Here is a 14,588-nt window from a genome sequence, read left to right on the forward strand (position 1 = left end):
CTGCCCCTGCCCCCAGGAGGGCGGGGCGGGGGAGCCGGAGACGGGAGAGAGGCGGGTGGGGCGGCTCAGAGAGTGTGGGGTCTCTAACCTCGGTTTGTTCATGTAGCTCTTTGATGACAGATGTTTCGAAGCACTGCAGGTGGGCTCTCTTTCTGGGTGCAGCTGTGTGACAGGAGCCCAGTTCTAGAATTCGAGAATAACACCCACAGCTACCCTGCTCTCTGTCCACTACTGGCTTTCTGAGTCCCCAAGGACGACACTTCCTAGTTCCCCGTGCCCTCGTCCCTCTGCAAGGTGGAGAGCTGAGATGCTGTGAGCCTCCGAGTTTCCTCATCCACGTGCACAGAACACCAGCCACGGGCCCTTCGACCTTGGGCAGTAGGGCGCCCGTACCAGTCAGCTACCGCTGTTGCCGAGTGTCCCCAAGGGGCTGCTCACTCGGAGATCTACTGTGCGTAGACCTCTGGGGCTCCTCTGCTGCACAGACCCCCGCTCAGGGTCCACACTGAAGTGGCGCTGCCACCCAGGGCACGTTCTCTCACGTCGGTGGCAGGAGCACACACCTCAGGCCTCTGCCTGTACGTAGTCCCCTCTCGTGGCCGAAGCGAGTTGCGTGGCCCAGCTCAGCGTCAGGGGGCTGGAAAGCTCACGCCTCCCGTGAAGACTGCGTGAGGGGGGTGAGGGGAAACGTTTTTAAAGAATAATCTACCATGTCCCTTCTTCTGTCTGGGCCTCAGCAACCTTTGATTTCAACGACTGGTCAACGAATAGAAGCACACGTCATGCTTAAAGGACAATACCGGACATGTTCTTGATTCGCGAAATGATGCTACAACAGGTTCCTCTCACACTCTGGTTCATTCATTATTTCCTCGATTTGAATATTCCATGGGTCAAATGCCATCTCTGAAACCGAACCACTATAAAGTTCATTCATTATTTGAATGAATATTCAATTTGAATATTCCACGGGTCAAATGCCATCTCTGAAACCGAACCACTATAACTGCTTTGATGCAATCGGCCAGTATATATCCCATTTTGGATCACCAACGCGGTAACGTCTGCACAGAGATACCATCAAAACTGACCCGTGGCACTGGCACTGAGTACTTGCTCCAGCTGTGGTGTCCTCCCTGCATAAATGATTAACGACAAAGGCTCTCCTTATAAATCTGTTCACTTTTCCACGGCCTTCTCAGGTTTTAGAGCTTGCTACTTTTCTCACGGGATTGCATGACGGTTTGCTGAGTTTAATGGCAGGTGAGTTGTGTGTGTTCATTAGCCAAGTAATCACATTTAGGCACCAGTTATGCACGGGGCAGTTGGGGCAGGGAAGTGAAGGCGGCCTAAGCGGTGAGAAGGAGTCCCCAGGGAGCTCGGAGTCTGGCTGGGGGCGCGAGCAGCTCACCCACGTTGAAACACGCCTGCCATGTCGCTGCCACAGTGTATGTATAATTCAAGTCAAACTGTCACTGAGAATACCAGCTCAAATTCCACAGTCGAGCCTATGGAGTAACATGTTTTTGAACATATTTCTCAAACCTAAGATCTCTGAAGCAAATTTGAAATTTTGAAAAACGTTCAGATTTCTGAAACGATGGCTTTAAATCTCTGATCAGCAACGTGTAGGCTTCTGTGCCGTCCCTTTCAGCTGAATTTCTCATCTCATAAAAAGGACTTTTATCAATTTATGGGAGAAGACTAATTTTGTTTGATAAAAGAAAAATAGAAGCCGTAGACAGGACATTCACCTTGCTTTCAGTGTGTGCTTCATTATGAATTTCCCTCACGTCTGACACTATCGCGTTAACAAATCTTTAGATACATCATTTTGGAGTTAAGACAATAATTTGCCTGCAAATTTGACAAAAAGTTCGGTAATGTTGGAGATCCATCAAACAGATGTAATTTGCAACTGCTGTGATCATTTTCAGTAAAATGATCCAATTATACTCCACATAGCTTATTAGGTTCGCTCCCTCGAAAAGATGAAATAGTGTCACGTCGTCAGTAAATAGCTCAAGTTTGCTGTGTGCAACTCAGAGCCTGATTTTGACTGAATTCTGAGGACATCGAGCCCCAACCCGCTAATCACTTACTCGCTCGATCAATACAGAGTGACCCCCGCACTATGCGAGACGCTGGGCTGGGTAGGCGGAGGAGGAAGCAGCAGAACACAGAAAGGAACGAGACAGGCGGGCCTCAGACTCAGCGCCCGCAGTGGCCAGGCCGCTGACACGGGCAGGTGAAGTGACCGCGAGGGCTTGGCGGTCAGGGGGCCGCATGCCCCACTGACTCAGCTCCGGCTGCCTGTCGCCTGGAACAGGAGTCAGGTTATGGGGTGTGGCCAGATCACCTAAACTTTTTAAAGAATTGAGTTACCTGGGCATTTGATGAAATCTCCTGATGTGCAAAACCCGACTGTTGGCTTCTGGGCTACTGGCTGGGACCCTGGTCAGAGACAAAAAGCAGCAGCGCACACAGGTCACTGTGACACAGAGCAGAGTGAGACCAGCAGTGTGATGGGTGTATCTCTAAAGTACCAGGGAAGCCAGAAGATGGCACAGGGCCCCTGAGCCTGGGCTTCGGCAAGCCTCCTCTCTTGTGAGGCGTCTGTAAGCCCGAGGCACTCGCCCCAAGACACGGCAGTTACGTGAAAACGCAGCCAGTTCCGCTGTGTTAAACGTAATGTCAAACCGTGTTTGTAAAATATTATTTTGACTTTCCAGGTTTCGTATTCTGGAGCTCATGATTTCTCTCCCCTCCACTGCCGGCTTCAGGCTCACGGAAACCTTGCAGGGCCCGATGGGGTCAGGAATGGTGTCATAGGTCTGGAAAGGAAAGGGTGTTTCCACCAGCAGAGATGAGCCGAGGGCTTTCCAGAAAGAGGAAACTGTGGGAGAACGTGCTGGAACATTCTGGAAAGAATAACGTATTCAGCCCTGGCCAGGTTAGCGAGGGGTCTGGAAAGAGAGGTAGGAAACACATTGTGGAGACCAGTGTGGCCTTTAGACGATTCGCCACAGCTGTTCCCTTAGAGTGGCCCCTGCCCGGAGGCCTGGGACAGCTTTGGGGAGGGGGATCTAAAACTTGACCTTGACGCGTGAGCCTCAGGGCAGAGCTGGGCTGGAGCCCCCTGGCTGCCTGCACCGCTCTGCTCCGTTTCTCCCGGCTCCTCAGTTCCCCTCCCGCCACCCCGGTCCCCGCGTGTCCCCCTCCTCCGGCCCGGTCTCCCGCGGTCCTGGTGGTCTTGCTCTGTCCGTCCTTCTGAGTCAGCATTTCCTTCGTTATTAAATTTTCTTCTCCCGAAACCCATTTTCAGGTATTTCACAGGAATAAAATTTCTACCACAGAAAGAATCTATTTTACAGGAAGAATTTATTTTGCTGAGAGGGACATCGGAAGCCCACCCCTCTTCAATCCCTCCAGTTTAGAGTGGAGGAAACTGGCTTAGACGGGAAAAGTGACTCGCCGAAGGTCTCCGGACCCAGAGCCAGGTGGGGAGAGAAACTGTGTCCTCCGGTTGTCCCCAGCCGCTTCCCGCACCCGCCCACCCCTTGTGGGTGTGACCCGGGGGTGAAACTGACAGCTGCGCATGGCGGTGTGAGTGTCCCCAGCACCGGGAAGAGACACAGCTGCCCCCGGAGCCGGAACAGTGTCCCCTGAGGCCACCTAGAAGCCCCCCTGGGATCTGCAGTCAGGCTGAGCGGTCCCGGGGTGAACGAGACTGGCCATGGGGTTCTCTCCACGGGTTCCCCGAGTCAGTCTCTTCATTTTCTTCATTTACTCTCTTTTTTTCAACTTTTTCAAATAAGAGTGAATGAAAGCCACTGGTAAGCCACCCTTTTCCTGAGAGGAAATGCCTGACCTGGAAATAATCGTTTTTAAGGCCATCGTCCATCCTTGGAAAAATAGTGATGTCGAACGCAGCCAGGAGCCTCCTCGGCCTCTAGCTCGCTGTAGCGGGGGGTACGGGGGGACACCCCAGGCATCACGGACAAGAGCTCCAGTGCTAGAATGTTCCTCGACAGTCTGTTCACGTCAGCGCAACCCGGACAGAGGTCGTGCTGTGGCTGAACGACGCGGCCGTCAGGTCGCTGCCAACGGACCCGTCTCCCTCACGCAGCTGCCGGTGACTTCGATGCCATCGCGCCCCTTCCTAGAGACCCCCGAGGAGCGAGACACCACGCGCTGGCCCCGCAGGCTCCACCCGAGGGTTTGTCACCATGCTTTCCCCGAGCCGATTCTCTTGTCAAAACCGCAACGCTTTTCACATTCATTTAATCTCGTCCTTAGTTCAGTCCCTAAAACGTGGAAATTACGGCTCAGCTTTGTTCCTCTTCATATTCTTGCAAATGACGTTGTTTTCGTCGAGACTGGCACCAAGGGCTCTCGAGGGGACGGCAGCCAGCACGGACTCGCGACCCCAGAGCGTCACCCTGGGCCTCCGTGGGGAAGATGGGATCTCTCCTCTGCTGCCTCTGCGTTTCTCCAGGAAGACAGAGGGGAGGTCCCCCCTCGTTTGAGTCCGTGCTCCAGCTCCCCATTAAATCATAGCTCTCTCTCTGCTGCTCTACGCCTTTCCACTACCTCCGCCGCCGAAGTCAAAATTACAGGCCTGTCGCTTCCTGGCGTTCATAAATGCCAGCATTACATTTTACCTACGCTCACCCACGGTGACTGCTCTTTGCAGTGGGTGTTTCATCGTCCCACGATGCCTACGATCTCTCCAGCTTGCCATCCCTCTGGGAATACCGACGAATCCCCCCCGTTCCCGCCTGCTTCGTCCTCTGGTTTCTCGGTAGGACGCGGATGTGGCCTGAGGTTCTTTTCTCCTTCTCTTCGGCAAAGGAAGTGGGAAGCATCTCTCACGCACGCCCTTGGCGCTCTCCTTTGACAGGCGAGAGCCTGGCGGGAGAGGCGTCGCCTTTCAGGGTCCCTCCCTCTGGGCCATTTAATCACGTGCTCACACTTGATGACAGCATTTCCGTTCTGAGCCTTTGTCCGTGTTGACTTTAAATCCTGTGACAGCCCTGTGCTCCCATTTTACAGATGGGGAAACCGAGGCAAAGAGGTTGGTGAACTTCCTCGAGATCACACAGGTAGCAAGTGGCACATGCAGACAGAGCAAAAGCAGCCCCGCCCCAGAGCCCACGTACCTGTCAGGGTTTTTTGAGTGACAGGTGACAGAAGCTGAACTCGCATTAGCTGGGCAAAAAGGGGAGGCTTTGTCTCCTGATGAAACCACCCCTTGCAGAGAACAGGAAGGGAGCTGCTGCTCTCTGAGATCACTGAGTCTGGGGCTCGGCCATCCTCACGACTCACTGTGTCTGATTGTCATTGTTCTTTCAGGCTGGCTTTCCCCAGAAGGCTGGAATCAGGGCCACCAATTACTTCTTAGCCGACGACCCCCAGGCCCCAGCTTCACAATGACAAGAAAGCTCTCGACCCCAAGCTCCAGTTAAAGAAAACAAGACTGAACCCCGATGGGCCAGCTTGGGCCAGCATGCCCAGCGCCTGACCAGTCACTGCGGCCTGGCGGGGAGGCCCCAGGAGCGTCCAGCCTGGGTTCCGTGCCCACCCCTGGGGAGTAATTGTGGCTGGCTCCCCGGGAATGAAGCAGCTTCTGGTAAATCACGTTTTAGAGTCATGGAATAAGAGAAAAACCAAACAGTTCCCCAAAGGGTGGGAAACGGCAGTTACGACACGAGAATTTCTGCAAGCCGAACGCTGTCAGGAGTAACAGTTACCTTGGTCACCACGTCTCTCTGAGTTTTGTGGTTTTCCTGAATCAGACGAAATAGACCCACAGGCCTCGCAGCTCGACAGCCGAGCCAGAGCTGAGGACAGGGTTCTCCATTTGGGTGAGTTGGGGACAGTCCACTTTGGCAAGGCCGCCATCGGGCCTGCTTCGCTCCTTTGCGTGGCCTGCCCGGCCCTGTGGGCGTTCGAGTTTGGGGCGGGTGGTTCAGCCATCGGGAGGATCCGCCAGCACCCCCGTTTCCTCCATCATATTTGGCCAACAGCCTGTGAAGGAGGTTGATGCTTTGAAGGAGAAAGAGGCAAGGCAGAGAGTCTGACAGTTAAAAACAAGAGTGTTCTTGACAGACAGGCTTATGAAATTTGACAGAATTTTTCAAGGCGCGGAGAAACAAGTCTGACAGCACGTTTTAAGCAGAGATGCGCCTGCGGCACTTCCGGCGTCAATCACCGCCAGCCTCCGAGTGGGGTGGGAGGCGGGGGACGGGGGGCTGCCTCTCTCCTTTCTTCTTTCCACCCAGGACGCAGCCCGCCCCCTTTCGGTGTTGTGTGAAGGAGGCGAACCCCCTGCCCGCAGTGCTCACTGATTTCCCAGGCGCCCCCATCCCGGCGTTTGCCCGCTGCCCGGGGCTCTGCAGCCCGGGGCTTCGCCGAGTGTGGTCCTGGAGATCGTGCGCTGCGGAGGGCAGGAGGCGCCGTCCAGCGAGGCCCCTGGCGACAGCCCGCCAGGGCTTAGAGAAAAGACTTTCTTTACCCTGAGAGGCTGGGCCAGTAGTGGGGACACAGGAAAGTTTCACACTTCGCATTCGGGGGGCTTCGTTTTCTCCCCATGCAGAGCTGCGAACACGTAAGGAGCCCCCGCGGCGGGGAGGGAGCAGCGAGCCTGTACTGGGAAGGGCCAGGCGAGGGTGTAGGAGGTGGTCGCTTAGGGACGGACCTCACACTGGTCAGGCAGGAATGGCTCGCTCTGTCCCCTGTTGCTGAGCGCCCAGGAGCAGCCGAGTCTCTTGCTTCAATTTTGGTTCCATTATCGTATTTGGGGCGGAGAGCAAACTCAACTGCCAGCGACTGTCGCCTTTTCTGTCTCTTTTGTAATAAAACCCACGTTCGGGCAGTGGACGCAGTTTTCCTGACCGCGCTGCTGCACCTCTGGGCACCATGGTCCCCCGTAGCTGTGTAGTGACACCCTGCACAACTCTGGTGTCATGCGTAAGTTTCCCTCATTTCCCTGAGAGAGAAGAACAGTTCATTGCCCCCTCGTCGCATCTGCAGTAAGAATCAGCTTCAGCTGAGCGTTAGGCTGACATCATCTTGCCAACCCCTCATTTCGATGATATTTTTAAATCAAGAAATCCTGCCCTATCAAATTCAGCTATTGGCCAAAAGTAAAGAAAAATGTGTTTTAACTTTTTTTTTTTTAATTTATAACCTGTGCTCAAGGTTATCCTGAACCTAAGAAGTGATTATCTCTCACATTAGATTAGTTATCCATCCATCTAGCCACCCACCCATTCATCCATCCATCCAGCCATTTAGCAAACATTACTGTGTGCCGCTCCTGAACGGATTCATTACTCTTCCCAGCCGCAAATAATATTTATTCAGATAAAAACATCAGATCCAAAAACTATCTCTTTTATATTTTAATTCATCTCAGGAACTGTATGGCACCAGCTGCGTCACAAAGCGTAGCTACCATGCAGATATGTTTTTCAAACCACCTAAGAAGCAGTCATGAAGCGTATAACTGGACTGTTCTGGAGAGTATTATTCCCAAGTCTTTAAGAGTAATTTTTAGTTGTGGAAGTAAAGTATGGCCATGTTTCTTTAAAAGGAAAAAACAGAAGGAAAGAGGGCGATGAAGAGATGAGCGAGGTGAGCGAACTTTGCAGATACCCCCTCGCCAAGGTCTCTTCGCTCCCCGGGCCCAACCTTGGTCCCCTCCCTTCTCCGTAAAGTCCACCGTTGCTATGAGATGACATTTGTAGGCCTTTTTAGATGCATTTATATAAACACACGATATGATATGATTTATATTAAAATACAAAATATTGTCTCACATTTCTCCATAGGTAAATAAAAACACATGCAGCCCCTGATTTTTTTTTTTTTTAATGGCGAGCAATTTCAGAGATTTCCCGTAGTTTCAGTAGAAGTGAACAGGGTACTTGTATCATTCATTCCTTCCTTTTTGGCATTAATTTGGAAGGGCCTGGTTAAACATCTGTGCTTTGAGTGGCAGCAGGGCCTGGGCCTGAGTCAGAATGTTGGTATGAATTTGGAGAAATGTAATTTGCCCAGATTAATATAAAATCACTCCCTTTTACAGAAAGGCCCACGTTATCGACTGTCCCCGGGGCTTTTCTGTAGGAGGGGCTGGGGATTTGGAAAAGCAGCCTGTGACCACCCCGATGCCCACAGGCTAGCCCCCTCCCGGCGACCCCCTGGCTCTTAGCTCAGCCGTCCTGAATTGGGAGCAGAGAAATCGCCACCCAGGGAAAAACAGCGTGAACGAGAGAGAGACTTACAGCGGGGGCTGTCACTATATCCGGCCCGAGCTGGAGGCGGCGGAGGCGTAAGGACGGCGCCTTCTGTCACGACGATGAGCGGCGGTCGCTGACATCCCTCCGCGCCAGCGTGGATCGATCGCGTACTCGCTTGCGCTTTGTGCCGGTGATACTCGTCGTCGTAAATCCATTTGCCTCATTTTTCACCCTCTGCTCCGACTTCATCGCCAGCTCCGCGCCCCAGCGTGAATTAAGAAAGCGTGAGCATCATCCTTCAACAGCGACACAGCCATAGATTAACACACAGAGAAGTTTCCAAATTGGAAGCCTTTAAAAAATATGTATCTGAGTTATAAATCAGCAGGATTTATAGATACGGTCCAATAGTCTATGTAAACATGAATAATCACGTGTGTTATCCTAAGAATCCACTTTAAATTATTCATCTCTCCAGCAGATTTTTCAATTAACCCAAAATCCTTTCCCTTAAGATGCTTTTGAAAATAATGAATTGTATATGTATTTGGACTTAAAAAAAAAAAACCAGTTTGTGTTTATTATAAAGAATTTAAGCAGTGCTAAATCTACAGAGAAGAAAGTAAAAGAAATACCCAAACCCGACCCCTAGAAATGGGTATCATTAAAAGTAATGTGAATATTTTTTTAATTACAAGAATATTATTGCAAATACCTCTTTCTCTTTTGCATATATACAGGTAGGAGGCCAGATAAATCAAGTAAACTACATTTCTATGAATTGGATGATACCGACGTGTTATTTAAAAAATATAAATTTAATTTTAATTTAGTATGAAGAAATGACATTACGCTAAAAGAATTTATGAATTTCAAGTAAAAGTTAGTATACCTAGAGGTGTCAGTTCCTAGCCTAATTTAGTCTAATGTCCTCGAGGTTCAACCATGTCATTGCACATTCTAGAACTTCCCTCTTTTCAGGGCTGCGTAATAGTCCACTGCGTGCACATACGCCATCTTTCCCAGTCATCCGCCGAAGGGCGTGAGGCTGTTTCCCCATCTTGGCCCTCGTGAATAATGAATGTCGAGGCGCTAGCATCTCTTCAATGTCCTGATCTCAGTGCCTTTGGATAAATACCCAGAAGTGGGGTTGCTGGACGATATGGTTAAGAATGAGCGGATGCAACAGAGAAGAAATCTGTGATCTCGTTTAAGTGCCAGATCCTAAGAGGGATGTGGTAGACTTTTTTTTGAACGAATTGATGTTAAAAGAATTATTTTGACAACTTGGATGAGCTGAAGAAGAGTGACAGAGGGGCCGGAGAGCCACATCATTAGCTCTCAGGACACATGGGGAGTCTGGAGAAGGGGGAGCCACGGGCTCGGAGCTGCCACCACCGCACGCAGATCTCCCCTCCTGCAAACACAGCACAGAGTGGGCACGTCATAAACATTCGTGGGGCGAATGAATTAATTGCTTTATTTGGAAAAGAAGGAACTTATTAACATGCCTCTTCAGAAAGCTTGATGACAGCTAGTAAGCAGAAAAGTTTCCAAGAGCTGCTGTCTTTAGGGGAAGTGGGTGGCATCTGTCAGAGCTGAAGAAAGGAGCTTCTCAAACCTCGGTGTGCTCCTGAGTCACCTGCCGGTCCTCGGGGTGCTCGCCGGTCCTCGGTGTGCTCCTGAGTCACCTGCCGGTCCTCGGTGTGCTCCTGAGTCACCTGCAGGTCCTCGGTGTGCTCCTGAGTCACCTGCAGGTTTTCTCAGCTCTGGGGCGGAGCTGAGATTCTTCATTGTCAACAAGCTTCTGGGTGACGGTGACACGGGAGCTGCCCTTCAGGAGCCTCTCTTTGCATAGGGAGGAGATAGAGATGACCCTCTCAGAGAAGTCGGTGTCAGTAATCACTTTGGGTCCCATTCATCTCTAAGGTCTCTGAGTGCCTGGCCTTCCACAGAAAAGGCAGTCGAGAAACCGGGCAGCGTGTAATTTCCAGACACGCGAATTCATCTCTAGATGTGTGTCAATCCAGAGATGTCTGTGCTGGGAACTGTGAGCAAAGGTGGGGGGATGGGTGGCGGAGTATTTGTCTCCGTACGATCACGAGCAGCTTTGCTGCTGGCTGTGCTCAGAACTCCGCGTGTGCACCACGCTTCACGAACACTCGCTCCGTTCGATGCATTAACGACCCGTCAACCGCTTTACAAGCTGGAAATATGTAACTCGAGCAAAACCCACGACTCTTAAAGCCCAAACCAGATCTCACGTGCCCCAGGGTCTCTCACCATTATGTCTGTTTCTCCGAGTCACCAGCTTTTCATCAGACTGTCCCCCTGACACCCTCCCTCTGTGCCTCCTCTTGGTCCTGGAGGAGATTGTCCTCCAGCCTTGTGAGCGGACCACACTGCCATTCCCCAAGGGCCAGTGAGGAGGCCAGTTTTCCCGAGTTGACAGCTTCCAGGGGCGGGGGGTGGGGAGGAAGAAGGCGGGAGGGAATTGCATTGGTGAGCACCTGCTGCGTGCCAGGCGATGAACCGGGTTCACCCCGCACGCTGTCCCCAACGCTCACCGTACCGTCTTGGAGAGAACGGAGCTTCCTGACACGCATGGGCGTCGGGTGCGTGAGCCCTTCCCAGACGCCCCGTCCCTCTACACGTGGCCTTAACTTCAGCTACGCCCACAAATCTCCCGCTGTCTCTGGGCCCAGGACAGATGCCACAGTGCGCCCGGGTCCGGGCCTCCCGGCTGCGTGCGCAGAACCAGCAGCGACGGCTCCAAGGTTGTGTCCCTCCAGCGCCACCTGCTCCCGGGGGGCGCTGCCGAGGGCTGACGCAGAGGTCCCGCCCCGACTCTGCCCTCACGAACATGGCAGGTCCTCTCCTGGAGCCCCCGGTGCCAAGCCGTAGGAATGCCAGGGCCCGGACCCAACTTCCGTGACGTGAAGACACCGCGACCAACCCCACCGATTCCAGGAGGACCGAGTTTCTGTGCTGCTTTGTGTCAGATTGAAAGGGGCTGAACTCACAAGCAACAATGTGCGTCCTTTGTGGACAAGCGCTCACAGTGGCGAAAAAAAATAAATAAATAAAAAGCTTAAGAATGACAAAATAATAACAACAACAACAATAATAACAATAATAACAACAACAACAACAACAACGCCACCAGGACCTCTGAGCAGCGTGGAGGAAATCGCTCCTCAGCAGGGCCTCCTTTCTCCAGCTTTCACGTTCCGTAGCCGCAGGAGATAGAGCATCGCAGCCGACCCTTTAATTCAGTGTTTTCCCATCCGGTTTCTATTTCCCGGTAAATTAAATAGATGCGTTTGGAGGCATTTCTCGCGTTCCCAGCCCCTGCGAGCTTTGCTGTCAGAAGCCTCTCGACTTCCCTTGCAGGTGTCGGACTCGCGCTCCCCGGAAGCGTCTGTCACACTGTTGAACTCGAGTGGGACGTCCCCGCACGCAGTAGGAGTGGGACACCGCCCGCCGTGCCTCGGGGAGGGTAAACGCCGCGCGGGATTGAACCGAAGCACCCACACTTCCTCATCTTGGTGTCAGCCCCGCGGGGAGTCACAGCATCGGGGGGGGACGGGCTGAGCGCACCCTGCATCCCCGTCCTAGCTGGTCCTCCACGCATCCACGACACTTGCGGGCCGGAGTCCAGCTGTACCCGCGGAAGACCCCTCTCCCCCGAGCGCTGTGCGGGAGACCAAGCCTGAGAGCCTCCCAGCCCGCCCCAGCCACCGCAGCTGTCGACACAAAGCCTGTGGATGGCCCGGAGGGGTCGTTCCGATGGGGCCACCTGGCGGGGCCACCTGTAAGAAAGGAGTCACGCCCTCGCGACATGGGGGCCAAGGGCCAAACACATCCTCTGACATCTCAAAATTATGCACGAACCGAAATAGCCATCGCTTTGTCTTTTTTCCCTTTCTCCTCGCTGTAAACAGCTCTGTCTCGCTCCGACGCCCTGCCCACAGCAGCCCCTAGCGGCGCCGGCCGGATGGTGCGGGGCTGCAGGGGCCCCCAAGGGGAAAGACCCGGGGTTCAGCCTGGTCTAAGTGCCTCCAGACGTCACCACGAGCCGACGACGTCCACCCCACCCTCCCTGCTCACTGATCTAACTCTTATTTCCTAGGGGCTGAGTTAGCTTTCTGGTTTTCAGCACATGCTTGCACACGCGTGTGTGCTCACAGCCACTCTCTGGGGCCGGGGGAGGCGTGGGGTCAAGGAGCCCTTGGGTGCGGAGCTGGAGATTGGCGAGGGGTGGGCGTGAACCGACGCGGCTCTGACGTTTTTGTCCAGAAGAATCAGCCGTCAGCAAGGGAGGGGCGGGCAGACCAGGCCTCGCCAGAGGCTCACCGTTGGCCTTCGCCCTCAGAGCAGCCGTGGCCAGCCCCGGTGACAGCGTGACAGCGGCAGAAGCGTGCCCTCCCTTAAGCCCTCCCCAGGGGGCGGCTCGACAGAACCCTGCTTCCTGCCTGGGACGCCCGCTTACACGATTCTTCCCAAAGAACACCTAAATGCAAAAGCTTGCTGGAGACACCTCCCCGGGGCCGGACGCCCACCCAGGCGACGAACTGATGTAAACGCCGCTTTCCCTGGACGACTCTAACTAGTCGAGTCCCCTGCAATTCCTCTTTCTAGAATCCGAGGCCAGCGGGAAGCAGCAGCCTCCGCCCTGCTGCGTTCTGGGGGAGCAGGCAGGGAGATTCTGGGGGAGCAGGCAGGGAGGGAAAATGGATCTGTGACTATTGAGCACTTAGAGCCGGTGCGTCTTTCACTAACCTTAGCTCACTTCAGACTCACGGAGAGAAACCAGCAGGAGAATAAGCCTGAGGGGCCGGGGAGCAACGGCCCTTAGCTCCTGACCCCACCTTGACACGCTCTGCAGAGGTTTAAACGGATTCAAACACAGCTGGAACGCAGGCGGGCGGTGTTGATGTCGGTTAATGTATTCCAATAAAGTTGGCAGAGGGGGTCTTTGAATTAAGCTGAAGAAGGTAAAAAAACAGCCCTTATACTTCCTGTGTTAAAATTTAACAGCATGTGCCAGGCAATTCTCTCAGGGCTGATTACAAAATCTCGGATGTTAAACCCGAGGGAAAAGCCCACAGCTCTGGATCCCGGGGGGCGGGGGAGAATGTCAGGGGACAGTAGATCCCTTCAGCCACGTGTGACCCTGGACTTGGCGTGGCATGCCGCTTGGCTGTTTGAAGGGTGTATGTCAGAGCAGGCAGGCTGCGCGCTCGGGTTAACCAAGCCGCGATCAGGAGCCAGGACCTTCTCAAGGGACCTGAGCCACCTTCCTCCGTGGCCCCTCCCAAGCCCCAAGATGTCACACGCCTGGACCGTTGGCACCTCTCTACCTGCCAGCAGCCCGCATTCCCTGAAACAGCTTTGGGGAAGCTCGCCATGTTGAGTGCCCTCTGACCTCCCAGGTCCACGAACCTCCTTAGCCCGCCCTGCAGTGACCTGCTACCTTCACAGAGCTCCAAGACCTGGCTCCACGTCACTCACATCTCCTCCTGTCACTCAAACCGGCCCCCGGCAAGTCCCGGTGCTCCCCAGTGTTCGGGAGGGACATCGAGAGGCACCAACTCCCCTTCGTCTGTTCCACGAACATCCGTGCAGTGCCTGCCACCTACCAGGCCGTCTCCTGCACTGGGGACACGGCAGCGAACACAGCAGACGGAAGTCCCTGCTCTTGGGGACCGAGAGTCTAGTGCAGGGATTGGCAGACGTTTTCTGTAGAGGACCAGATAGCAAATATTTTAGGCTTTGCAGGCCAGCTGGTGTTTGCAGTAACCGCTCAGCTCTTTGCCGTGGCTCGAAGCAGCCACGGGTGACTCATTAAACACAACGAGGCCAATAAAACTTTATTTACAAAACCGGGGTGTAAGAGGGAGGAGTTTGAACCCCGCTTCGTGGATTAACAGCACCTCCAATTTTCCTTTGAGCAAACTCCCTTCTCTACTCCCAGTTCCCGTGTGGGTGGGCCGCAGCCCATTCCTCGGGTGGCCCCGTGACCCAGCTCGGAGAAGGTCATGGTGATGGTCTCAGGGACGCGCTCAAGACCAGCAAGCTTGGGCCCGACTCGTTCTCGAACCCCTTTTTACTGTACGCGCGTTCCCCGGAATGCTCGTCCACCTCCAGGAGTTTCCGCTGTCGCCTCTGTGTAGATGACCTTCCTGTCTCTATCCCGGGCCTAAATTTAGCTCTGGGCCCACGCTACCTACCGCCTACCACACACTTCTGTAGATATCTCAGAAAGCATGCCTCAGTGCGCCCCAAACTCAGCTCATTGCAAAACCTCAGCCCTCCAGACATCTCCTGTGCTCCATAACG

The 14,588-nt window shown here is 53.7% G+C and overlaps 1 protein-coding gene across 1 annotated transcript in view; it reads right to left on the reverse strand.

Annotated features, from left to right (window-relative positions):
- Positions 1-2,132: 2,132 nt before the first annotated feature.
- Positions 2,133-14,588, reverse strand: part of ABCC12 (ATP binding cassette subfamily C member 12) — a 55,450-nt gene continuing 42,994 nt past the window's right edge. Inside the window, 2 exon segments of the mRNA XM_015586890.1 lie at positions 2,133-2,320; positions 9,889-9,997. Of these exon segments, the coding sequence (XP_015442376.1) occupies positions 2,133-2,320; positions 9,889-9,997 (297 nt within the window).

This window comes from Pteropus alecto, unplaced genomic scaffold, assembly GCF_000325575.1.
Source record: "Pteropus alecto unplaced genomic scaffold, ASM32557v1 scaffold123, whole genome shotgun sequence".
Classification (NCBI taxonomy): Eukaryota; Metazoa; Chordata; class Mammalia; order Chiroptera; family Pteropodidae; genus Pteropus; species Pteropus alecto.